The sequence below is a fragment of the Microcebus murinus genome, chromosome 6 (assembly GCF_040939455.1).
Source record: "Microcebus murinus isolate Inina chromosome 6, M.murinus_Inina_mat1.0, whole genome shotgun sequence".
Lineage (NCBI taxonomy): Eukaryota > Metazoa > Chordata > Mammalia > Primates > Cheirogaleidae > Microcebus > Microcebus murinus.
Window position 1 is genome coordinate 109536283 of NC_134109.1, and position 27539 is coordinate 109563821.

Here is a 27539-nt window from a genome sequence, read left to right on the forward strand (position 1 = left end):
TGTCACTGGAGCTAAATTCCTTCATATAGGCAAGTATCTGCGGTTAGACATTAAAAGGGATGAAGGACGGTGTTTTTTTTTTATCCTGCTATTTCCCTTTCAAGCTTTCCTTCCCCTTCTCAGAATCCACTGTCTCACCAGGTTTCAGCCAATAGCCCAAGAACCTCTCCCATTATTGGTAGAGCCCAGATAACCCAGATGGAGCTCATGAATCTGCAAGTCTTTCTGGGCTCCCAGGTCATCAGTGCCACCTTTGTCTCCACATTAGCTAGTCATATGCAAAGGCATAGCCACAGCGGTGGAGGGCTGCTATGGTTTGGATATGGTTTCAGTCCCCACCAAACCTCATTTTGAAATTTGATACCCAAAGTTGGAGATGGGGCCTAGTGGGAGGTGTTTGGGTTATGGAGGCAGATCCCTCATGAATAGATTTATGTCCTCACTGGGGGGCAAGGGGGAGTTCTCACTGTTGGTTCCTGTTAAAAAGAGCCTGCACCTTCCTCCTCCCCTGTCTCTCTTACCAAATGGTACTTACACAAGCCTGCTCGCCCCCTTTGCCTTCTGCCATGAATAGAAGCAGCCTGAAGCTCTCACCAGAAGCTAAGCATATGCCAGTGCCATACTTCTGTTACAGCCTGTAGAACTGTGAGCTAAATAAACCTCTTTTCTTTATAAATTACCCAGCCTTAGGTAACAGAAAACGGATTAAGGACCTAACCCAACCAGAATCATCTCACCTTTGGTGTTCAACCAAACTTCCCCAATGCAGAAAAATGGCAAATTGAACAATGCCTCTGCAAAATGTAAAGATGGACTGTGCAGCTAAGGCAGGAAAAACTACAGTGATATCTAGCAAAGCTTAGGAGAGAACAGCTAGGCTTAAGCTATTTTCACAAGCATAAAAAAAATTTTAAAAAAAGATTATAACAAATAGGACATGGCCAGGTGAGGTGGCTCATCCTTATTATTTCAGCACTCTGGGAGGCCGAGGTAGGAGGACCATTCAAAGTCAGAAGTTTGAGACAACCAACCTGGACAACACAGCAAGACCCTGTCCCTACCAAAAAAAAATTATCCAGCTGTGATGGCTTGAGCCTGTAGTCCCAGCTGCTTAGGAGGCTGAAGGAGGATTGCTTGAGCCCAGGAATTTAAGGTTACAGTGAGCTATGACTGGGCCACTACATTTCAGCCTACATTTTTTGTCTCTAAAAAATAAATAATAAAAATCAAATAGAACATAATCTAGTAATCTTTCATTCTCCTCAGAACCCTGCAAGGTAGCTCCCATTTTCAGATAAGAAAACCGTGTCACAGAAAGGGTGGGTAACTTATCCAGTCATATGGCTGCTAAGCAGATTGGAATTTGATCACAGGTCTAAATTCAAACCCCACTATTCCATCTTTTTCTTTTTTTTTTTGAGACAGAGTCTCGCTTTGTTGTCCAGGCTAGAGTGAGTGCCGTGGCGTCAGCCTAGCTCACAGCAACCTCAAACTCCTGGGCTCGAGTGATCCTTCTGCCTCAGCCTCCTGAGTAGCTGGGACTACAGGCATGTGCCACCATGCCCGGCTAATTTTTTATATATATATATCAGTTGGCCAATTAATTTCTTTCTATTTATAGTAGAGACGGGGTCTCGCTCTTGCTCAGGCTGGTTTTGAACTCCTGACCTTGAGCAATCCGCCCGCCTCGGCCTCCCGAGAGCTAGGATTACAGGCACTATTCCATCTTATTGCTACATTATGCTGTCTTCTATCAGCTGGTAGGTATATGTAATAAAAAACTAGGATAAACAGACATCATGTCCCTCCTGAGGGGATATAATTAGAATTTCATATGTATTATTCTTTTTTTTTAATGGCAATTTAATATCTTTTCAGAAAATTCCCAACTTACAAATTACTTACAAATTAGTATGCATTTGTGGCCGGGCATGGTGGCTCACGCCTATAATCCTAGTAGTCTGGGAGGCCAAGGCAGGTGAATTGCTTAAGGTCAGGAAGTCGAGACCAGCCTGAGCAAGAGCGAGACCCCATCTCTATTATAAAGAAATTAATTGGCTAACTAAATGTATATATACATATAAAAAAAATTAGCCAGGCATGGTGGCGCATGCCTGTAGTCCCAGCTACTCGGGAGGCTGAGGCAGGAGGATGGCTTGAGCCCAGGAATTTGAGGTTGCTGTGAGCTACGCTGGCGCCACGGCACTCTAGCCCAGGCAACAGAAGTGAGACTCTGTCTCAAAAAAAAAAAAAAAAAAAAAAAAATTAGTATGCATTTGTGAATATGTTTCACAAATAAACACATCATTCATCCTCTTAAGTTCAGCCTTCTATAGGTGTCATGGACCATTTACAACACAAAACACAAACGCGCAGAACACAAAAACGCAGACACACGTACAAAGGGTAGACTGGTTGACTCGAGTAATAATACACCGGGTCTGTTTTATTTTTATACTCTAAAAGATTAAAGTTAGTTCCTTGTATGTAACCACCCAGGTGTGGCAGCAATAGCCATAAATTCCAGAATAGCCTTAGGGAAGCAGATATCCCCTGACTCAGAATTTCAAGGTGGTTGCTCTAGGCACTAGGCATAGATAAAGGACCGAGATTAGCAAGGATGGGCATGGTGAGCCACAGGGGGCATTTCTCATCCCCAGCTTCTCTTAGGGTGACCCCTTAAGGTCTTTGACTGAACCCTGGCGGCTGTGCCTGGCTTAGGTCGCCCCTCCCTTGAGGGGGTCTTACCCGTCATTGACTAACCAGCCATCTTATGGGGTGTACACAGCAATCACAGGAACAATATGTTTATTGTGTGGCTTCTAGACCCCCAGTGCCATGGGGCGGGGCTGCTCTTGCTAGTTGCAGCTCAGGTCCTTTGTTATGCCTCTAGGCGACACCTTTGTTTATCACAGGGAGCTTGTCCGGAACAGATTACTTTCAAATGCTCTGGGCACGTACATTACTCACTAAATATAATTCTTAAACTAGGAAAATATATGTCAGTCCCCTACAAATATGAGTTTTCTGGGGCTCCAAGATGACTGCTTTTAGTCAGAGCTGGTGTTTCCTGGAGCCCCAGCCTTGACATCAAGACTATTGGGTGCAGCTGTGCTCTACAAGAGCAGGGTCCATTCTAGAGTGCCAGTGTCTTGGAAATTTCCACAGGCACAAGCAGCTTCTGTTATTTTCCATTTGCACAGTGCAGATGCCATTTCTGTTGCAGCCCAAGTTCATATATCCAGGTGCTTATAGAGTCTACGACTTTTCTCTTTCTTTTTTTTTTTTTTTTGAGACAGAGTCTCGCTTTGTTGCCCAGGGTAGAGTGAGTGCCATGGCATTACCCTAGCTCACAGCAACCTCAAACTCCTGGGTTCAAGCAATCCTACTGCCTCAGCCTCCCGAGTAGCTGGGACTACAGGCATGCGCCACCATGCCCGGCTAATTTTTTGTATATATATTTTTAGTTGGTCAATTAATTTATTTCTATTTTTGGTAGAGACGGGGTCTCGCTCAGGCTGGTTTCGAACTCCTGACCTTGAGCAATCCGCCCGCCTCGGCCTCCCAAAGTGCTAGGATTACAGGCGTGAGCCACCGCGCCCGGCCTTGCTTTGCTTTTTTATTTGCAGCTGGCTGCATTTTCATTTCATCACCATTCGTTTTGTTCTCCAGGAGTCGCTGGTGTTGGTACTGAAAGGTCACAGGATCTCTTCTAGCAGGAGGATGACAATACAGCAGCTTACCATTGACATAATCCTTTAGGATACAGCGAGCAGATCGAGGTTGGTCTGGCTGCCCGTGTGCTGTCATGAATCCTCACATATATCCATAAGCTGTCAACAGTTCTTCTGATGTTAGAGGTCGATGGGGATCTTCATCCTCTCGAGGCTTTATGATATTAATGCCATAGGTAGCTTCTAAAACATGTCTTGAAATATTCTGGCAAACTAGTGATACAGGTGGGATGTGATCTCTCATCCAGTCAATTGGGAGGATTCCACTGCAAATCATTTTTGCCTTGGTATAGACACAAAAGATGGCATCACTAGGCCTGGGCTGTCTCCTAAGCAGAGGTCAGGGTCCACGTAGAGAATCTGGAAATGCTTGCTGTGACCAGGGGTGGCAGATTCTTGTTGCCCATGATGGTGCTGATTGTTGAACTCTTACCAACATTAGGATAGCCCACCAGTCCAACAGTAAGTTGCCCATCTTTCACCTTCTGTATAGCTGCTTAAACAGCTCCAGTAATTCCTGCTTCGACACTAGGTGGCTAAAACTGTGTATCTGCCTCTTCTGTGGGGCTTTGTTCAGAATCTGCAGCACAGCTTTCCTTCCAGTCCTGGCCACAGGCCTCTTCCTCATGGAAGCTGTCTTCTTCTGAACACGTCTGAAAATCTTCCTTCTCCTCCTCCTGACAGTCCTCATACTCAGTGTTGTCTTCATCTGTAGTGGAATCTTCACTAAGTGAGAGAGAATCCAGGAGATATTCAGTCTCACTGTCTGGAATTTCAGACTCATCAATACTGGAATTTTCGGCTAGGCATGGTGGCTCACGCCTGTAATCCTAGCACTCTGGGAGGCCGAGGCGGGAGGATTGCTCGAGGTCAGGAGTTCGAAACCAGCCTGAGCAAGAGCGGGACCCCGTCTCTACTATAAATAGAAAGAAATTAATTGGCCAACTAATATATATATAAAAAATTAGCTGGGCATGGTGGTGCATGCCTGTAGTCCTAGCTACTTGGGAGGCTGAGGCAGGAGGATCGCTTGAGCCCAGGAGTTTGAGGTTGCTGTGAGCTAGGCTGACGCCATGGCACTCACTCTAGCCTGAGCAACAGAGTGAGACTCTGTCTCAAAAAAAAAACACAAAAAAAACTGGAATTTTCAAACTCAGTTGTGTTGCCTTCTCCATGATCTCCATTTACTTGTTCCTTAGAGTCACCATTCAGTTTAATAGCTCTAGCCAAGGCTGACCAGAAAATAACCTTCACATCTTTTTTGAAGTATGTGGCCCAGGCATGCCGCTGCTCGGCAGTCAGTAAGTCTGCCTTGTTGATCAGAATGATGTTCTTATTGGCATCAATTTCTTTCACATAACATTCCAAATCCTAACATCTAAATAGGAGTGGGTTTTGAGCATCTACTATCTGGACCACAATATCACTTCTCTCAATGACTCTTCAGAGCTGGCGGCAAAAGTCCAAATTTCGCTCAAATGGAGTCAATATCAGCTTTTGTTCCTCTTCTAGCCAGACAAGCTGATGTCTACATTCTAGAAAATTATCTTTCTCTGCTTGTTTGGGTTCTTCTGGGCTAGTTTTTTTGTCCCACTTTGGTCTCCTTGTGTATACCAATACAATTCTTGTGTATACCAATACACAAGAATTGTTTGTTTTCACAGAGCTGGAACCCAATCTACTAAGTGAAGTATCTCAAGAATGGAAATACAAGCACCACGTGTTCTCACCATCAAATTGGTATTAACGGATCAACACCTAAGTGGACGTATAGGAATAACATTTATTAGGTGTTGGGCAGGTGGGAGAGGGGAGGGGATGGGTATATACAAACATAATGAGTGAGATGTGCAACGTTTGGGGGATAGTCATGCTTGAAGCTCTGACTCGAGGGGGGAGGGGGGCCATGGGCAATATATGTAACCTTAACATTAGTACCCACATAATATGCTGAAATAAAAAAAAAATGGAAAAAAAAAAGAATTGTTTGTTTTGTTCATGGAGCTTCTTAATTCTCTGGCTCTCCTCAAAAGACAAAAGTCCAGTTGCAGCCCAAGGGAACACAATGTTAATGTTAAGTTTCTCAACTGTGAACTCTGTTTCTGCAAGTTCTGCAGTTGCAAGGAAGTCATCAAGGGAGCTCTGTTCAGTCACTAACTGAAGATTAAGACGACCCCAATCATAGCCATCACTGAGTTCACCTGTATGCAACTATGAGTAAGACACAGGGTAATAAATACAGCTGCTCTCCACATCCAAACAATCTCCAAACCTCCTTGCAATTGCAACTATTCTGTGGTCTTGTCACCTTTGCTTCTTAGTAATAGGCTTTGTAATTTAGAAGTTGGTTGATCATAGCTCATTGCAGCCTTGAACTCTTAGGTTCAAGCAGTCCTCCTGCTTCGGCCTTCCAAGTACTGGAATTACAGGCATGAGCCACCATGCAGGCCTAATTTCCTATTATTTTAGGTTAAGAGTTGGCAAACTTTCTATAAACAGCCAAACAGTAAATATTTTTGACTTTGTGGACCATGCAGTCTCTGGCCCAAATATTCAACTCTGTCACTGTAATGCAAAAGCAGCCATAGATAATGCACAATGTGAACTTAATGCCACTGAACCGTACACTTAAAAATGGTTAATATAGTAAATTTTACATATTATTTCACTACAATATTGGTTTATTTACTAATTAGAGATGCAGTCTGACTCTGTCACCCAGGATGGAATGCAATGGTGCAATCACAGCTCACTGCAGCCTCAAACTCCTGGTCTGAAGTCATCCTCCCTTGTTAGCTTTCTGAGTTGCTGGATTACAAGCATGAACCACCGTGCCTGGTACCACAACTTATTAAAAAGGAAAAAAGGGCAGTCAGGCCGGGCGTGGTGGCTCACACCTGTAATCCTAGCACTCTGGGAGGCCGAGGCGGGCAGATTGCTCGAGGTCAGGAGTTCGAAACCAGCCTGAGCAAGACCCCGTCTCTACTAAAAATAGAAAGAAATTAATTGACCAACTAAAAAATATATATACAAAAAATTAGCCGGGCATGGTGGTGCATGCCTGTAGTTCCAGCTACTTGGGAGGCTGAGGCAGGAGGATCACTTGAGCCAGGAGATTGAGGTTGCTGTGAGCTAGGCTGACGCCACGGCACTCACTCTAGTCTGGGCAACAAAGTGAGACTCTGTCTCAAAAAAAAAAAAAAAAGGGCAGTCATAGATAATATGCTAATGAATGAATGAGGCTATGTTCCAACAAAACCTTGGTTATGGACACTGAATTCTGAATTTCATGTCATGAAATTTTCATGTCATGAAATATTTTTTATTAATTTTTTTCAAATATTTAAAAATGGAAAGACAATTCTTAGCTTGCAGGCAGTACCAAACAGATGGTGGGCTAAATTTGGCCCATGGGCCATAGATTGCCCACCTCCATCTTGGAGATAAAGAAAATACATAATGTGAGCATGCATGTTGAATGGTAGGGCTTATTTTTGCAGTCTGAAGTGTAGCTGTAACATTTTACTACATGGCCAATGGTATGTTTTTCCCCCTAGCCATTAGATAACCAGGGACAATGGTATGTTTTGATCAACATCTTACAGTGAGTGGATGGGGGAAAATACTGGTTCTGAGGTACTTCCTCTTAAAAGTCAACATTTACAGAAAAACTTATCATAGTACCTGTCTAAGTAGAGATGACTGACTCAGGCAAAACAAAATTTTGAAATCTCAGTCGAATTTAAGACACAAAGGAAACAGTAACCATTTTCCATCTACTGGTTCTATCCAGCTACACACTAAACTTTTAGCATGTGAAAGAAACACCAATCTTTCAAATTGCCCTCATTGCCCAAGATCACTCCTTCACCTGCAATTTGGCCTCAGCTCCCTCAGTTCCATTGTGGAAAAACTAACATTTGTTAAGCATCATTATATGCTTATTGGCTTCACCTAAACTCATTTAATCCTCAGGAAAATGGCTTTTAAAAGTTCTCCATTCAGCCGGGCGTGGTGGCTCACGCCTGTAATCCTAGCACTTTGGGAGGCCGAGGCGGGCGGATTGCTCAAGAGCGAGACCCCGTCTCTACTATAAATAGAAAGAAATTAATTGACCAACTAAAAAATATATATACAAAAAATTAGCCGGGCATGGTGGTGCATGCCTGTAGTCCCAGCCACTCGGGAGGCTGAGGCAGGAGGATCGCTTGAGCCCCGGAGTTTGAGGTTGCTGTGAGCTAGGCTGATGCCATGGCACTCACTCTAGCCGGAGCAACAAAGCGAGACTCTGTCTCAAAAAAGAAAAGTATATACATGTGCACAACAGAGAAATGTTTGGAAGCATGGTCATCAAAACACTAACAGTGGTTATAGCTGGGTGGTGGAATTTCAGACACTTTTTACATTCTTGTTTTTGGTATTGTTTCATGAACATGCATTATCATGATTAGGAAAAACAGTAAAGACATTTTTATTGGAAGAAAAAAAGACCTATATCAAAATTTTCTTTAAAAAAAAGTCTAACATTCCTTCCTTATAGTCGTGCTTTAAAAAGACAAACTTTGCCGGCTGGGCTCAGTGGCTCACACCTGTAATCCTAGCACTCTAGGAGGTTGAGGTCAGGAGTTGGAGACCAGCCTGAGCAAGAGTGAGACCCCCTCTCTACTAAAAATAGAAATAAATTAATTGGCCAACAAAAAATATATACAAAAAATTAGCCAGGCATGGTGGTGCATGCCTGTAGTCCCAGCTACTCAGGAGGCTGAGGCAGCAGGATCACTTGAGCCCAGGAGTTGGTTACTGTGAGAGAGGCTGATGCCACGGCACTCTAGCCCAGGCAACAAAGCAAGACTCTGTCTCAAAAAAAAAAAAAAAAAAAAAAAAAGTTACTCTCTTCTTTCCCTCTAAATGTACCTGCTCCCACAACTTCAGCCTTCAGCCTAGTTCACATCTGCCTCCGAAGGGCCTCCTTGAAGTCTCGCTTTTTGCTGTTTCAAACCTTAAATTCTTCTCTCTAGTCTCAGTCTCTTTTCAGAGCTCTAGGCATACATACCTTCCCCACTGATGCCTAAAATTAAACAGATCCAGAATCAAATGTAGCAACTTCTCTATTCCCACCAAGCTCCCCTTTTTGCTGACTATTTTCCTAGGAATGGCATCATCACTCAAATCTATAAAACTGGCCGAGTTCTCATTTCCTCCCATTGAATTAGTTATCAACTACACCTCAGTAATGTGATGCTCAAAATTCATCTCTTTCCATTTCTACTCCTGTCACCCTAATTCAAAATCCTCATTAAGTTATAGGCACACTGTACAACTTTGTAATTTTTGTGCCTATCTCCAGTGTCTCTGGGGTCCAATTCTGTCTCTCCTGTTCATTGCTCTATCTTCAGTGCCTGGCAAGTTTGATATACAGTAGGTGTTCAGTAAGTGTTTGCAGCATGAAGACCATCATAGCATTTATTTCACCCTCATAGATAAGTGTGAACCTATGTTTCCTCCTCTGCTCCCTCCCATGACCTTGAGAACACAGACCATTTTACCTTCCCCCTATATGATAAGAGCCCATGACACTGACATGGTGGTCCTCTTTCAGCTCATTATGGCAAATCTTTTCGATCTTGGTAACTTAAGGTTTAAATGTGATTATGTATGCACATATGTTTAAAAAAGAAAATCTCTCTTCCTCACTCCAGTGCTCCTAAGACCAAACATATCATACAAAATTGCCTTTTAGACCAAATATTAACACCCCACCCTCATCCTCTAGGCTTCAACTTAAATGTCACTTCCTCAGAAGCCTTCTATTTTCTCACAGAACCCATATGTACATTCATAGAACTTTTAAAATCTGCCATACCTGTATATGTGATTACTCTGTTTACACTCTCACTCCCACACCACCCCCTCCATATTCAGGATTTATGAGGTTCATTGCTGGGAAGAAGGAACAGGGAAGGATCTGGAGGAAAGCTATAAAGCAGTGGTGACTGGGATGCTATACTACACAGAGCGAGGGGGAAAGAGCTGGCGAAAAAGGAGATCAAACTAAGAACCGAACCATGGCCTAACTACACATTAAACAAACATATGTGCTGTTTTAGTTTATTTCACATTTCTACTTCTTAAAAAGGGAGAGGGGATTTGCTGGTAGGGGATCAGCCTTTACAAAACGTCATTGGTGTTAAAACCTTATTCAAACTGATTTTAGTAACAATTCCTTACATGGTTTTAGGAGAGAAGGTATCTAAATTTCAACCTAATATTAACCCTATTTCTCTGATACTGTGGTCAGGACTGGCTACACTATTACATAAGTCACACAGACTTAGAACTTCCTTATCCAGTAGCTGGCTTCTAGTATTATGGGGCTTCTAAAGCAAAGCAGGATTTATGTGTTTTACTCAGTTTCTTTAATCAGAACGCTTCCAAATCCGCCACAGCAAATGCTGTGATGTGCAAGGCAATCACTACACTGACAGGGACACTGCTATGGAGGAACAGATAGGGAAGGAAAGGGGCACTAAGAGAGACATACAGTATGAGAGGGCTTGGCTGCTGCACAGCACATCCTCAAGACTATCTCAATGACCACTTTTAAACCTCATTTCACTTGTTTTGGGAAAGTACACAATTTGATCCATTCCCACAGATAACTAGTCACCTAAGCCTAAGGTGTCAATAAGAAAATTTTATATAAATGCCTTCTAGCCTTGAGCAAATTTGCCAGCCAGAGCACTCGAACATGTTGATGAAACTGACTTTCAAATCGGATGGTTTCCAGAGAATGAAAGTGGTTCTCTCACCATGTAAGAAGGCAACCCAACTGGGAAACCAATGACCCTATGACATTTCACTTTCTGATTCTCAATGTAAACACATGAAACAAATACCTAATTTCAGTTCAAACTCATTTCCCTTTTATTAAAGTCCAAGTTACCATTACATGGTTTGGTACCCAATAAAGGAAAACATTTTCAAATAAGGTAATATGTTATCATCAGTATTTCCAGGTGACTGTTTGTAATCAAGTAGTAATATCAATAAATTCTTAGGAAGCCCATCTGTAATAGAAAACACAAAGAATAAGAAAAAGCTAGAAATCTTATTTAAAAATAACATTTAGAGCTACACTCCAGGAAAAACACCCTTTCTCTGTAGCCCCTTCTGCTCTTATAATACTTAATCCTGTCTATAGTCAACTCACAGGGAACTAGCTTTGTGGCTTTTCTGCCATTTATACCACTAGTACTTACTGGGGTAGTCTTCTTTTCCAATTAGAAAAGCATTTGGTAGCTGCCCCTTAAAAAAAATTTTTTTTTTGGGAAAAGTATGTTACTGCAGTTAGAATATATTCCATATAACATGGATCTTCTGGACCCCGGGGAAATAACATATGATAAAATGAAAAATTAAGAGTTGAACCATAGACAAAAATTTTCAGAAATGTAACTAGGCCCTGTGTGATGGCTCACGCCTATAAGCCCAGCATTTTGGGAGACTGAGGCAGGATCGCTTGAAGCCAGGAGTTTGAGACCAGCCTGGGCAACATAGCAAGATGGAACTCGGCCCCCACTCTTTGAGGCATTGGTCATGGAAAGACCCTGCTTAAAAAAAAAAAAAGCCAGGAATGGTAGTATAGCTCCCAGCCAGGACCTGTAGTCCCAGCTATTGAGCCCAGCGTGCAAGGTTACAGTGGGCTATGATGGCACCACTGTACTCCAGTCTGGGTGACAGAGTGAGACCCTGTCTCTAAAATATATTTTTTTAAGAAATAATTTTTTATATATATATAAAAACTAGGTATGAGCCACCACATCTGGCTATATTTATATATATATATATATATCCTTTTTTTTAGACAGGGTCTTGCTCTATTGCCTGGGCTAGAGTACAGTGGCATCATCCATCATAGCTCACTACAACCTCCAACTCCTGGGCTCAGTGATCTTCCTGCCTCAGCTTCCCAGGTAACTGGGACTATAAGCAAATACTACCACGCCCAGCAAATTTTTAAAATTTTCGCTGGGATTACAGGTGTAAGCCATTGAGCCCGGCCCAGAAATCTTTAATAACACAAAATTCTTACCATATATTATAAAGATGAGCTGCCTGATTTCACGGAGCTTGTGTTGGTGAGGGGGTGAACAAAGACAAAATGAAAAGATCAGGGGACAGCATGATCTGATGCCTGTAATCCCAGAACTTTGGGAGGCAGAGGCAGGAGGATCACTTAAAGGCCAGGAGTTCAAGACCAGTATGAGTAAGAATGGGACCCTGTCTCTATAAAAAATTAGCCAGGCGTGGAGGCACATGCTTGTAGTCCCAGCTACTTGGGAGGCTGAGGCAAGATCACTTGAACCCGTAAGTTTGAGGCTGCAGTGAGCTATTCTGAGTCCACAGCACTCCAGCCAGGGCAACAAAGCAAGACTTTGAGTCAGAAAAAGGACAGGCATGGTGGCTCATGCCTATAATCCCAGCACTCTGGGAGGCAGAGGCATGAGGATTGCTTGAGGTCAGAAGTTCGAGATTAGCCTGAGAAAGAACAAGATCCCATCTCTGCTAAAAATAGAAAAAAATTAGCCAGGCATGGTGGTGTGAGCCCATGTTTCCAGCTACTTGGGAGGCTATGGTAGGAAGATTGCTTGAGCTTGAGATTGTAGTGAGCTATGAAGACACCACTGTACTTTAGCCAGGGTGAGAGAGGGAGACTCTGTCTCAAAAAAAAAAAAAAAAGAAAGAAAGAAAAATAATAGTATCTGAAATCTAGGTGTGGGTACATGGACTCATTATATGGTCCTCTAAGCTATTTTTTATGCTTATAATAGTTTATACAGATTTTTACTGCCTTTATACCAGTAATAAAACAATGATAACAACTAGAAATAATTTCAGTTCATTAAATTTATCATCATTGGTACTTTCTAAATCTCTTTATGCTCATGGCCACTACCTCTAGCAAGAACATTAAAAGGTCTTATCTACCAGAGAGCACCAAAATGTCATCTCCTCATCCCTCCCTGGATTGTTCTTCTCCTGCCTTGTTCAGTGGTTTGTTGCTTACCCATGGTGTTTACACTTTGTCAAGGCCCAGTTCCTCGGGAGTGGAGATTCCCAATTCATTTAAAGTTGGTCTAAGTTCCTGGATGACATAGGGATAGATTTCCTTATGAGGTCCTGCTTTGTCCTGATGGCAAAGAGAATATTCACATTTAACTCTCTGAAAAGCTCTTTCTTAATAAAATGAACTTGAAAAAGGTTTTAATTACATACAGAGGCTAGTAGCATAAAATACAGGTCATCTACTTTTTAGTTAACACATTTGTTCATAAAAAGAGCGTCTTATATAGGCATTATTCAGGTAGTTTTTTTTTTTTTTTGAGACAGAGTCTCACTCTGTTGCCAGAGCTAGAGTGCCATGGCGTCAGCCTAGCTCACAGCAACCTCAAACTCCTGGGCTCAAGCGATCCTTCTGTCTCAGCCTCCCAAGTAGCTGGGACTACAAGCATGCGCCACCATGCCTGGCTGATTTTTTGTATATATTTTTAGTCGGCCAATTAATTTCTTTCTATTTTTAGTAGAGACAGGGTCTTGCTCTTGCTCAGGCTGGTCTCGAACTTCTGAGCTCAAACGATCTACCCGCCTCGGCCTCCTAGAGTGCTAGGATTACAGGCATGAGCCACCACACCCGGCCCAGGTAGGTTTTTAAGACTAAGACACTTACACTAAATCCAGAAAAAGTATTTCACAGTCTTGAATTACTGGAAAAGAAGGTGGTGATGACAGAATTCTGCGAAGGCAATTAAACATGCCCAGCAGGCAACAGAAATAATTAAGTTAACACAGGAAAAATACTTTCATTTGCCTCCAATTTGAGACCCTAACTGAATTAACTACCAGTGCTGAATGGATTGACAGCCTACAGAACCCTTAATTATCTTACCCATTATAGATAAAGTAATGTCACACTTTCCCTTAACAGACCTTGAATTTCTTTCTTACAGACCATAATGTCTTTTCATGGAGAGCTTTGCTTAGAGAATATACACGCCCAGAGCAGAATTTTCACAACATACAATTATACCTGTATTGTTACAAGGTTCCTCAAGAGCAAATATTAAAAAGTCAAATGAACTAAGAAAGTGCCAAGCTGCTATTCTTCTGCTTCAACAAATTCTAGGTCTCCTTAATTATATTTTTTAAATTAAAATTCATGTTTAAGGCCGGGCGCGGTGGCTCACGCCTGTAATCCTAGCTCTCTGGGAGGCCGAGGCGAGCGGATTGCTCGAGGTCAGGAGTTCAAAACCAGCCTGAGCAAGAGCGAGACCCCGTCTCTACTATAAATAGAAAGAAATTAATTGGCCAACTAATATATATACAAAAAATTAGCCGGGCATGGTGGCGCATGCCTGTAGTCCCAGCTACTTGGGAGGCTGAGGCAGGAGGATTGCTTGAGCCAGGAGTTTGAGGTTGCTGTGAGCTAGGCTGACGCCATGGCACTCACTCTAGCCTGGGCAACAAAGCGAGACTCTGTCTCAAAAAAAACAAAACAAAACAAAACAAAAATTCATGTTTAAAATGCAATATATTAGGCTGGGCGTGGTGGCTCACGCCTGTAATCCTAGCACTCTGGGAGGGTGAGGCGGGCGGATTGCTCGAGGTCAGGAGTTTGAAACCAGCCTGAGCAAGAGTGAGACCCGTCTCTACCATAAATAGAAAGAAATTAATTGGACAACTAATATGTATAGAAAAAATTAGCTGGGCATGGTGGTACATGCCTGTGGTCCCAGCTACTCGGGAGGCTGAGGCAGAAGGATCACTTGAGTCCAGGAGTGTGAGGTTGCCGTGAGCTAGGCTCACGCCACGGCACTCACTCTAGCCTGGCCAACAAAGTGAGACTCTGTCTCAAAAAAAAAAAAAAAGTAATATATTTGTTAATTACAAAAAACCTAGAAACTATAACCAAACAAGAGGGAGAGGAATTAGGATATATTCTCCTACATTTTCATATGTATGTATTTTTTTAAAAAATAAAATGGAGTCACACCACAAACACTGTTTCATAACGTTCTCTAGTTAATATGCCACAAATATGCTCAATGTCAAACACATTTCTTTAATATCAGTAGTTGTGTAGTAATAATCTGTTCTGGGAAGTCTCATTTTAAGAAACCACTAAGAATATTTAATTTCGTATCACAAATAGCAAAAAGATGAAACCTTTGTATACTCTTATCTCCTTAAGATAAATTCTCAAATGAAATTGCTGAACAAAAGAATATATATCATGCACAATTTTAGAGGCTTTGGATAAATGCTGTCAAAGTGACCTCTAGAAAGACTGTAATTGCAATGTACATTTCCTCTAGCTATATAAGAACTAATTTTAGGCATTCTAACCAATTCAAAGATATAGAATATGCTAATACCCGATCAACAACCCACCCACTCCCAGAACAATTTTAGTATTGTTATTTCACTGACCTTAACAACCTCTAGGATGCGAACTGCACTAGCAAAATCATTTAATCGTCTGCATGCCCGCAAAGCAGCATCAATGATTTTGGGTTCTGGAACCAGATCGTAGCCAACAAGTGTGTTCATCCCTGCAAAATTAAAAAAAGGAGCCATGTCAACATAGTATATCCTTACTTAAACTATAATTTAGTTATCTATATTTTTATTGAATCAGAGACACGTGATCTTATCTGTTTGGGTCTCTATTTTCTTTCTTTTATGGAGACAGAATCTCATTCTTGCCCAAGCTAGAGTGTCACAGTGTCAGCCTAGCTCACAGCAACCTCAAACTCCTGGGCTCAAGCTATCTTTCTATCACCAACCTCCTGAGTAGCTGGGAATACAGGCTTGCAACACTACGCCCAGCTAATTTTTTCTATTTTTAGTAGAGACAGGGTCTCACTCTTGCTCAGACTGGTCTAGAACTCCTGATCTCAAGCAATCCTCCTGCCTTGGCCTTCCTGAGTGCTAGGATTATAGGCCTGAGCCACCTCACCAGGTCCTCCATTCTCTTATCTATAAAATAAGAAAAACCTACCATTAACAAATTCTAGATAAGATCACAATTGATCGATCTTCCACAGTGTATTAGTGGAAAGAAAGAACTATGAAATGGCATTCACACTGAAGGAAAAACCCTAAGAGTTTTCTTAAATGTAAACACTTTTCATAATAATTAGCTGGTTTCTTTTCAAACAAGAGGGTCACTTTCTATTTTTTTTTGAGACACAGTTTCGCTTTGTTGCCCTGGCTAGAGTGAGTGCCTTGGCGTCAGCCTGGCTCACAGCAACCTCAATCTCCTGGGCTCAAGCAATCCTCCTGCCTCAGCCTCCCAAGTAGCTGGGACTACAGGCATGCACTACCATGCCCGGCTAATTTTTTCTATATATATTAGTTGACCAATTAATTTCTTTCTATTTTTAGTAGAGATGGGGTCTCACTCTTGCTCAGGCTGGTTTCAAACTCCTGACCTCAAGCAATCTGCCCACCTTGGCCTCCCAGAGTGCTAGGATTACAGGTGTGAGCCACCGCACCCAGCCAAGAGGGTCACTTTCAACCCCTATCTTTAACACTTAGTACATGCATGTATTTTGGATGCTTTAAAACAGATTCGATTGGAAAATAATCTAAAAACAACCAGAGAAATGCTTAAGGAGAGTTAATGAAGCCCAAATGAGGACATTAGGGAGATTTTATAGAGAATTAGTGCATAGACTCATAAACATTCAACCAGAAAACGACTGGGCATTATTACTTTCAGATTTGCACAAAATGACACATCATAAAATTTAAGATTCTCTTAATGGAAACAGAGAATTGCTATTATTTGCATTACTTCTACTCAAGATTATTCAGTAAGAATTCCCCTGGTTGTAGCAAAATGGAGTCATTACATTCCTGCAGAGAAGTTTAAAGCAGTTAGGTCTCTTGCTTTTATTATTTTAAAATATTTAAACAAAGTACACTGGTGAATACAATGCTAGAATGCTGTCACAGAGAATGAATTTTTGGTCTGAAATAAATTATTCTATACTTAAAATTAGTGACTAAGTTATCATTAATGGTACTTATGCATGTTCAATGTGCATCTGCAAACTTAGGAAAGACAAATTCTAGCTTATTTAGACTGGACACTTATTCAGGGCAAGACAATTCATAACTGAGAATAAAAATAACAAAAAACCAAACCATTACCCAAATGACTGCTGTGTACATTATTTACAATGTATATCCATGCTGACTCTTTGTACCAAGTTAAAAATAAAGAAAATTATGAGACTGACATGCTACCCACTGAGCTAATGAGGCACCTAGAAAGAAAATTAAAATGTACAAAACTGTTAGCTTTTGCTCACCTAGCCCTATGGCTACAGCAGTGGTATTCTACTGGAATGGTTGTGTCTCCCAGGGAACACTGGGTAATGTCTGGAGACATTTGTGGTTGTCAAAACTGCAGATGTGGCCAGGTGCGGTGGCTCACACCTATAATCCTAGCACTCTGGGAGGCCAAGGTGGGTGGATCATTTGAGCTCAGGAGTTCGAGACCAGCCTGAGCAAGAGCAAGACTTCATCTCTACTAAAAATAGACGGAAATTAATTGGCCAACTAAAAATATATACAAAAAATTAGCGGGGCATGGTGGCGCATGCCTGTAGTCCTAGCTACTTGGGAGGCTGAGGCAGGAGGATGGCTTGAACCCAGGAGTTTGAGGTTGCTGTGAGTTGGGCTGATGCCACGGCACTCTGCCCCGGGCAACAGAGACTGTCTCAAAAAAAAAAACAAAAAAAGAAAAACATGCAGATGTGTGTATGTATCAGCATCCAGTGAGGAGAGGCCAACAATACTGTTAAACATCCTACACTGTAAAGGACAGTCCTCTACAACAATTATGTAGCCCAAAATGTCAATAGCACCTGCTTTGAAACCCTCCTTCATAGGAAACACTTACTATGGAAGCTATAAACTTTCCTACCTGCAAGTTGCATGACGGTAATGAGTTTACATGATACATGTTTTCAAAATAGCTGCTTTCAACATAGTAGTGGAAACAATTCATATTTACACACTAAATTAGATAAATATGGCTATGTTCCAATTACCTTTACGCAATTCCCAGGCATCTATATCTGGCTTGTTGAAGTATGTCACCCAGCGAGCATCAAACTCCTCATCTGTCTCATGTGACCCGTGGGAATAGCAGCGAATTGACTGAATAGCTATAATAATGAAAGAGCAATAACTTCAACGTACAAAATAGTACTTGACATATCTTGTCTAATGCATTAAATTCTGAATCAGCTATATATGTTATGGCAGAAAAATATTTAACAAGTCAAATGAAATATATCATATATTAATATGGAAAGAAATCTTTAAAATTAAGAAAAGCAAGTAGAAAAAAAATTATTATATAGCTATGTTTATGCTTTCCCCTTAATGTGTAATATAAGCTTGAAATTATTAATAGTGGTTCCTCTGGGAAGGAAAAACTTTGTTTCTTTTCTTTTTTTGAGACAGGGTCTTGCTCTGTTGCCCCGGCTAAGAGTGCAGTGGTGTCATCATAGCTCACTGTGACTTCAAACTCCTAGGTTCAAGTGATCTTCCTGCCCCAGCCTCCTGAGTAGCTGGGACTTCAGGCATGTGCCACCATAGCTGGCTAGTTGTTGTTCTTTTTTTTGGTAGAGACAGGGTCTCGCTTCTGTTCAGACTGGTCTTGAACTCCTGGCCTCAAGCAGTCCTCCCAACTCAGCCTCCCAAAGTGTTAGGATTACAGGCATGAGCCACTGCACAAGGCCTAGAAATGTTATTTCTTTATATACTTCCATACTCTTTAAATTTTTACAACAATCAAAGTATTAATTCCTAATTAAAAATGTCCAAGCTGGGCATGGTGGTACATGCCTGTAGTCCCAACTACGTGGGAGGCTAAAGTAGGTCTGCAGGAGCCAGGAGTTCAAGGCTATAGTGTGTGATGATCATGCCTGTGACTAGACACTGCACGCCAGGCTGGGCAACATAAAATAAAATCATCTTTATAAAATAAAATTATATTAATGTCCCTCTAAGTTCTTAAGCAAATTTATAACATACTTTATTGATAATTTTTAAAAAATCTTATGCTATTATATTCCAAAATAAGTTATACATCCCAACAAAGCAATGGTAATTTTAGAAATTGTTTTATCAAGCTACAGTCCCTTCTCCAAAGATTTTGATAATCCCCTAAGGTGGAACATGCCCTCTGATCTACACCCAATGCAAAAAAAAAAAATACTGTTTTATAAGATACCTATAAATGAAATTTTTAATATAATATTGTCAAGAAAGCAGGACACACAACTATTTTCTTGCTTTTTCTTGCCTTTAGCATTCTGCTCCCAACCAATATACCCTTTACAGTACCTTATCAAAAGTGTTTTCATTTTTTTCTTTCTGCCTGTGAAATGGGTGCTGAATAAAGAGTTTGGAAATCTGGATTCCACTTATGTTATTAATTGATTAATTATTTTAGAGATGGGGATCTTGCTATGTTGCCCAGGCTGGCCTTGAACTCCTGGTCACAAGTGACCCTCCCACCTCAGCCCTCTAGTGGCTAGGACTACAGGTATGAGCCACTGCACCTGGCTGGATTCCTTCTGAACAGCCTCTCAAACAGGTGGGGGATAGGAGGCAAGAACTTTTACCTTTGGATCTTAGGATACAGCACAGCCTAGTGGTCAGATACAGCTAGGCTCTGCATTCTCCCACTGTTGGAAACTTAAGTTTCATTTTTCTTACCTATAAAATGGCAATACTATCACCTTAGCAGATTATGAATATTAACTATGAAAGCAGATAGGTAACACTATGCATCGGGCTTGGCACCTGGTAGGTACTAACTAAATGGTAGCCATAAATTAACCCTTATCTAAAAATATCTTAATTGACCTAGTTATGGACATTTCCTATTATCTGAAGTAGACATGGTTGGTATAATTCTAGTTATTTAAGGCTTCCTAACATATTAAAAAAAAAACACCTCACCTAGAAACCTCTCATCATTATAGTTCTAAGAATACTCTAAAAATTACGGCTGGGTGAGGTGGCTCACACCTGTAATCCTAGCACTCTGGGAGGCCAAGGTGAGAGGATCGCTTGAGGTCAGGAATTTGAGACTAGCTTGAGCACGAGTGAGGACCCCATCTCTACTAAAAACAGAAAAAATTAGTGGGGTGTGGTGGTGAGTGCCTATAGTCCCAGCTACTTGGTAGGCTAAGGAAGGAGGACTGCTTGAGCCCAGGAGTTTGAGGTTGCTGTGAGCTAGGCTGATGCCATGGCACTCTAGCCTGGGCAACAGAGTGAGACTCTATCTCAAGAAAAATGAAAGAATACTCTAAAAATTAAATGTTAGGAATATCCTATATATCCTTAATACAATAACTGGCAGAAGAGTCGGGAAAAACAGAAGCAGAAATGATGAATATGGGAGACTAGCCAGTTCTGGAGACAGACTGTCACTGCTAGATTAAGTGAAAGGACTTCCACTTAAATTATCATTTGAGCCTATAGCAAAACATCTGCCATTAGTCCCACAGGATCGAAGCACAAGTCCCAATCTTCCCAGAGACCTGAATTATATTCACAATCCAAGCCCAGAATGAAGAGGGACATATTTTCAAATGGACTAGAAGTGGACATATTTTAATTTCTATGACAAAAAAGAATGGATCTCTAGACCTAAAAGTATCTGGTAAGTGCAAACATTTAATAACACTACATGGATATTTAGTAAGGCTTACAAGACTGATATTCACATTTAATATATCAGAAAGCATAAATTAGGTCGGGCGTGGTGGCTCACGCCTGTAATCCTAGCTCTCTGGGAGGCCGAGGTGGGCGGATCACTCAAGATCAGGAGTTTGAAACCAGCCTGAGCAAGAGCGAGACCCCGTCTCTACTATAAATAGAAAGAAATTAATTGGCCAACTAATATATGTATAGAAAAAATGAGCCTGGCATGGTGGCGCATGCCTGTAGTCCCAGCTACTTGGGAGGCTGAGGCAGAAGGATTGCTTGAGGCCAGGAGTTTGAGGTTGCTGTGAGCTAGGCTGACGCCATGGCACTCACTCTAGCCTGGGCAACAAAGGGAGACTCTTGTCTCAAAAAAAGAAAAAAGAAAAAAAGAAGAATTTATTCCTGTGGTCTAACCCCACTGGAGAAAGAAAAAGAAAGAATTTATAAGCTACTGTTTTCAAAAACTAAAGTTACCCTTAAATGAATACTTAAAAGTCCAAGTGTAAAATGATACAACCACTTTGGAAGATTGTTTATGCAGTTTCTTATCAAGTTAAACACACATCTACCATATAACACAATAATTCCATTCCTAAGTGTTTACCCAAGAAAAACGAAAATTTATGTACTCTCTCTCCAGAGGTAATTACCTGCCCTTCTACCCAGAACAGTAAATGTTTCATGATAAGCAATTCCTTTTGCTCACTGCCGGGCATGGATTTGACTAGATGAGTACCAGCTTTGTTTCCTAACTGTGAAAAAGATGACCAGCAACTACAAATCCAAGTCAGGATCATTACCGTCAATGATTTGATCACCTCTCTCTGGAAGCCAAATTACAAACTGGTTGTATTTCAAAGTCTTTTAGAAAACAACTGTTTGGAGCATACATCCCTTCCAGGAAGGCAAAAACAGACTCTCCCACATGGTTTAAATTATATCCCTAACTTTAGTTATGGGAAGAGCAGTAGCTATACTGTTAGCTATGGACATGTCCTGCCCTTCCCCACCATACTTAACATTTTTTTAAGGCGAACTATACAAGAATTCTCTGCCCACCACCACCACCTTTAAGGTATTTTCCATCTATTCCACAGATGTAGCCAATCGAAATAAAAAAAAAAAAAAAAAAAAAAATAAGGTATTTTCCATCTAGTTTTGAGGCTTGTAAGGCAAACTATTTTGGATAACAATTACTCAGTGTTTTTACACAATCTGAAGATTCCAAAGTAAGAAAAGGGAGGCAACTACGAAAAATGGGGACATTTCTAGGGCCTCAAACTACAAAGCTATTTCTAACACTGCGTTTTGGCATTCAGTTACGCACTCAATTTACTGGGCTAGGTGGGTCAGGCAGCACTTTGGAAGCAGAGGTGGGAGAATTGCTTGAGGCCAGGAGTTTGAGGCCAGTCCCGAGCAAGTGCCCCTACAAAAAATAGAAAAATTAGTCTGGCATGGTGCCACAAGCGTGTAGCCCCAGTTATTTAGGAGGCTGAGGCAGAAGGATTGCTTGAGCCCAGGCATTTGAGGTTGCTGTGAACTATGATGATACCACCACACTCTAGCCTCTAGCACGGTGACAGAGCAAAACTGTCTCAAAACAAAATAAAACTCCTAATGTATTTAGAAAAATCAAATGGCTCATTAATCCTTGGGTTTCAATTTAGTTAAATCAGATGGCTTTATATTTAATAACTAATCAGCTCAGACAGGCCCAAAGAATGAATATTTTGGTGGTGGTAACTCTAGCAATGAGCAATGGCAGTGAATGATGTAGAAGGCACATTAACAAGTTATTGGCAATTATCAGGAGGGTTACTGAAGGTGCAAAACTGCACTGGACCTTGGAAATGTGAGAGTGGTGCAGAAAAGAAGGTTGGAAGATAATAAGAGTGCCACTTAAATTCAGCCCTGCAGGCCAGGCGTGGTGACTCACGCCTGTAATCCTAGCACTCTGGGAGGCTGAGGCGGGCGGATTGCTCGAGGTCAGGAGTTCGAAACCAGCCTGAGCGAGACCCCGAGACCCCGTCTCTACTATAAATAGAAAGAAATTAATTGGCCAACTAATATATATATAAAAATTAGCCGGGCATGGTGGCGCATGCCTGTAGTCCCAGCTACTCAGGAGGCTGAGGCAGAAGGATTGCTTGAGCCCAGGAGTTTGAGGTTGCTGTGAGCTAGGCTGACGCCATGGCACTCACTCTAGCCTGGGCAACAAAGTGAGACTCTGTCTCAAAAAAAAAAAAAAAATTCAGCCCTGCATCAAGAAAGACAAAATTCTCTACCTCCCAGGTTTCCCCAGGTCTCAGGGTAAGGATGTAAGAGCCAGGATTTCATAGGTTTTAAGAGTTGACTAGCCAGGCGCAGTGGCTCACGCCTGTAATCCTAGCACTCTGGGAGGCTGAGGCGGGCGGATTGCTCGAGGTCAGGAGTTCAAAACCAGCCTGAGCAAGAGCGAGACCCTGTCTCTACTATAAATAGAAAGAAATTAATTGGCCAACTAATATATATAGAAAATTAGCCAGGCATGGTGGCGCATGCCTGTAGTCCCAGCTACTCGGGAGGCTGAGGCAGAAGGATTGCTTGAGCCCAGGAGTTTGAGGTTGCTGTGAGCTAGGCTGACGCCATGGCACTCACTCTAGCCTGGTCAACAAGCTAGACTCTGTCTCAAAAAAAAAAAAAAAAAAAAAAAGAGTTGACTAGAAGACCTAACCGTTATTTAAAACATTTAATCATCTAGTTCAGCAGTTATTAGGCAACAGTTATGTTTTAAGTCGAAGGCTTCTTCATTGACCAAATATGGAATTTGGGCTGCTACTTAATTAGAGCAAATTTGAAGTCCCTTAAGTCAATCCTTCCAGACATTTCAAGTATTTGACCTTGGATAGTTTCACCCAAGACCCTTAATTCCTTTTTGGGGGGCGGGGGGAGACAGGGTGTCACTCTGTTGCCCGGGATAAAGTGCAGTGTTGCTCACTGCAACCTCACACTTCAGGGCTTAAGTGATCCCACTGACTCAGCCTCCCAAGTAGCTGAGACTACAGGCTTGTGCCACGGCACCCAGCTAATTTTTCTATTTTTTGTAGAGACAGCGTCTTGCTCTGGCTCAGGCTCCTGACTGCAAGCAATCCTCCCATCTTGGCCTCCCAAGTGCTAGGATTACAGGTGTGAGCCATTGCACTTGGCCCCTTAATTCCTTTTGACTTTCAATTACACAAAACCTCCTCAGTCTCATACTGATAACAAATCCCAGCCCATAATATGCAAAAATGAAATGCACTGTAATAAAGCAAATATGCATTAGGCAGTTGTGCCAGGCAAGGTACTAAGAGTTACATTATCTCACTTAAACCTCACAACTACCAAATATTATCCTGAATTTAGAGGCAACTGAGGCTTAAGGTTAACACATCCAAGGTCACACAGAAAGTCGTAGCTGACACCACTTACAACTAATACTGCCTCCCTGTGGCAAGTATTTAGGTCTATAGGACAAACACCTAAAATAAAGTTCTTGCTTTATGAATTACACTGGGGGGGAGCAATACAACACCTAGGAGATAAACCACTAAGAAAAGAATCCCCTTAATCTATAGTTTACCTAAAACCCCTGCCATTTCCCCAAAATGCCACAAAATGCAGCAATTCTTTCGAAAAAGTCAAGAGTACCCTCCCCAAATGTATCTATATGAAAATATTAAAATAGTATTTGCTGCCTTAGCAATTAGATATGGAAAGAAACAAACAAATCTCCCAAAATCTGACAAACTTTGGATAGCCTAAACCTAACTATGGGTAAGAAACAAAAATGGAGACTGAGCCCGGTGGCTCAAGCCTGTAATCCTAGCACTTTGGAAGGCGGAGGCAGGCAGATCGCTCAAGGTCAGGAGTTCAAAACCAGCCTGAGCAAGAGCAAGACCCTGTCTCTAACAAAAATAGAAAGAAATTAATTGGCCAACTAAAAATATATGGAAAAAAATTAGCCAGGCATGGTGGTACAAGCCTGTAGTCCCAGGAGGGACTCAGGAGGCTGAAGCAGAAGGATTGCTTGAGCCCAGGAGTCTGAGGTTGCTGTAGGCTAGGCTGAGGCCACCACACTCTGGCACTCTAGCTGGGACAACAGAGTGAGCCTCTGTCTCAAAAAAATGAAACAAAAATGGTTCACCACTAATAAAGGAGTCAGTTTCTCAAGATGGGTTTCAGTTTCCTGTTCTGTAAAACAAGATGGTCTCCATAGTCTCTCAAGTGCACTCCAATTTACTGTTGTATGATAAATTATAAAAGATAAAGCATAAATTGAACGAAGCAAAACATATTCTTTATCTTCTTAAGTGTTTAGTTACAATACCTAAAACAGTCAAGGAAACATAATTGGTTTTGAGTTTCTGAGTTCATATGTTTCAATAGGCATGCCTAGGAGCTGTATTTCATAACATAGCACATACTATCATCATAGACCAAGATCAAAATGTAGTTACTGTAATTAAAAGTAGAGTGCTGGACACAAAATGTCCCAGAACACATGTAAGGGGAAGGAAAATAAGAGACAAGAATTAGCAGCATATCTCATACTCCAGCAATCAGGCTTCTGATCCGAAGGGGAAAAAAAACAGTCTGTGGTATCAAATTTTCAATAGTAATATTCTTATCATAAGACCTATCAATACTCAGGCTTTCTTCCGGCTCCCAGCGAACAACCACACACGTCGATCTGTTTTAAACGTGGAAGAATTAGAACGTGGCACAGCAATCTCTAAAAAATGACACAACAGGCTGTAAAGGTGACACAAAACGCTAAGAAACGCCTGATTTAACAGTGTAATAACGTTTCCCACATGGAAGCACTTGGAGTCCTCGGAAACTGGAGGCGGGCAGTGGTGCCGAGGTCCCTGGAAGGGGCCACCCCCGCCTCTACCCTGAGGGCGCGCCCGGAGACTCAATGTCACCTTCGCCAAGGCACTGCAGGCCGGCGGCAGCCACTCCCGGTCAGGTGGCCGCAGGGTCGGCGCCGGGGCACGGTCACGGCCCGGGAACCCAAGGAGAGCGCTGAGTCCCCTCCTTGGCGCCCACAGCAGATCCACACCTGACCACTCTCGGTGCCAGCGCCAGGAAGGCGCGGAAGCAGGCACCGGGGGCGCGCCCTCACGTCCTCCACAACTCGAGGCGGCGGCCAGAACGGTCCGCAGTCCCGGGGTTTGGCCGCCGGCCGGCAGGGCAGTGGCTAGGCCGAGGCGGGGAGCCTGCCCTCGAGTGGCGGCGGGGGCCCAGGTCACCGCAAGGACACGAGGGCGCGGGCAGTGGTTGGCTGGGGGCCTTACCGGCGGCGGGGCCGGGGGCCGGGGCGGGGTGCAGGAGGCCTCGAGGGCCGGCCCGGCTGGCTGCGGCCACGGCGCAGCGGCGGAGAGCGGTGCCCAGCATGACGGCGATGCTAGTGAGCACGACGAATCTGGAGAGAAGCCGGCTGTGAGCCTGCGGGACGCTCAGGAGCTGGCGGGGGCCGGACTCACGCAGGGACGCACGGCGCAGGCCCGCCCACTACGGCGCTCGCGCCTCGGCGAGAGGAGGGACCCGCGCGGCCGCGACGGGCTACGGCGGCGCGCTGAGGACAAACCGCGTGGGCGCGCGCCCCGCCCTGTCTAGGGTCGGGCGACCTGCGGCAGCCATGGTGGAACTAGGGTGGAACGACGGCGTAGGGCAAGCGACGGACTGCGTGGGCGTTCCGGTCCGGCTCCGGAGGCGACTCTATCACCAAAATGGGAATGATGGCAATAACAACCACAAATTATAACAAAAATACCTACTTTGCTTCTTTCCTCCCCCGCCCCCCACGTTGGACACAAAATAAGAGAACGAATGGGAAAACACTGCCTACATGTAAGAGATTTTATTAGTAACTATGCTTATGTCACAAACCGGCAAGCTTTAAAAAATGAATCCAACTGCTTCGTTTCACAGATAAGAGGCACAGAAATTAGGTTGCTTGCTGGCAATCAGGGCTCTTTTCACCACATCTCCAGTTCTGAGACACCTCGGTGTTTTCGGCCAAACGCCTGTCCCCACCCCTTACAGGAGGGCTCTTGAACCTGAGTAACAGACCGCGCTGAAAAGGGGTTGATCAAGTTCCGAGACTCTTACATCTAACGGCAGTAACTGCAACCTGACTTTGAGTCCTTGGGCAGTGGGGGCACTTCTCCCACGCCTGAATTATATGGATGCCAAGCCAGAGTTGACAGTCTCTTTGGTCATAGTAGCGCCCATTCTCTATCTCTGGACACAGAGGAAAGAAAATTGGATTTCCAGGCCCCTTTTCCTCACTCCCGTCCCTATCTCCCAAGCCTCAGCATCTGCCCTTCTCTTTTTCCTCCCTAGCAGGGAGGCTTTAGTGGGTATGAACCTGGCTGGAAAAAGGATTTAAAAAGCATTTGGTTTCAAAGCACTTCCCCTCACCTTCTACCACTAATCTTGTGTTGAGGCTCAGAAAATAATAACTACCCTAAGTGAAGGCCTCAGAAGCCAAGTTTCTCTCTGACCTGCTACCCTGCTGTCTCTTGCCCCTTGTTGTACCTCCAGGCAAGCCATAGAAACTAGAATCCCTCTTCCCCAAGGTAGGTCATAGAAACTAGAACCCATATCCCCCAAAGCCAGCCATAAAACCTAAAAATATCACTCTAACCTTGCCTCTTGCCTTTCTGTATAACAGCTGGCCATGAAGAAATTAAGACAGTTATTCCAGAGGGGACCTACTCCATACCCAGGAGGAAGAAATGCTGCCACAAAATGGCTAGGAAGAATCTGAACAGACAGGCTTTGCTAGATTTTCCCACTCACTCTTATTTTCATTAGGTCAGACCATTTTTGTGCAATCACATTTCTACATAGCTATCTTCACTTTATGGAACCTAAGCATAAAAATGTACAGTTTTCCCTATATCTTTGGGTCTGTAATCTGAAATTTCCTGTATCACATCAAACTGTGGTCAACCCCAAACAATAAATGCTGGCGTGGATCCG

The 27539-nt window shown here is 42.8% G+C and overlaps 1 protein-coding gene and 1 pseudogene across 2 annotated transcripts; both read right to left on the reverse strand.

Moving 5' to 3' along the window:
* Window positions 1-1505: 1505 nt before the first annotated feature.
* LOC105854818 (large subunit GTPase 1 homolog pseudogene) lies at window positions 1506-7637 on the reverse strand (annotated as a pseudogene).
* A 2997-nt stretch (window positions 7638-10634) lies between these two features.
* COX5A (cytochrome c oxidase subunit 5A) lies at window positions 10635-26071 on the reverse strand. 2 transcript variants are annotated; one of them, XM_012735463.3, is made up of 5 exons: window positions 25847-26069; window positions 17855-17971; window positions 15222-15343; window positions 12802-12924; window positions 10635-10801 (listed from the first exon to the last, which is right to left on the reverse strand). In XM_012735463.3, exons 1-4 carry the CDS (start codon window positions 25944-25946, stop codon window positions 12811-12813), a joined length of 453 nt encoding a protein of 150 aa, XP_012590917.1. In that variant the 5' UTR covers window positions 25947-26069; the 3' UTR covers window positions 10635-10801; window positions 12802-12810. The 2 variants fall into 2 exon arrangements, with proteins under 2 accessions (XP_012590917.1, XP_075860672.1); XM_076004557.1 differs by having other exon boundaries at window positions 10730-11863; window positions 25847-26071.
* Window positions 26072-27539: the final 1468 nt, after the last annotated feature.

Excerpts from the sequence above, each read along its gene's own strand:
- COX5A (XM_012735463.3), bottom strand. The coding sequence starts at position 25,946 with ATGCTGGGCACCGCTCTCCGCCGCTGCGCCGTGGCCGCAGCCAGCCGG. Across the intron at positions 17,972-25,846 it reads GGCCCCCGGCCCCGCCGCCG|CTATTCAGTCAATTCGCTGC; the intron begins GTAAGGCCCCCA and ends TCATTATTATAG. Across the intron at positions 15,344-17,854 it reads TGCCTGGGAATTGCGTAAAG|GGATGAACACACTTGTTGGC; the intron begins GTAATTGGAACA and ends TTAATTTTGCAG.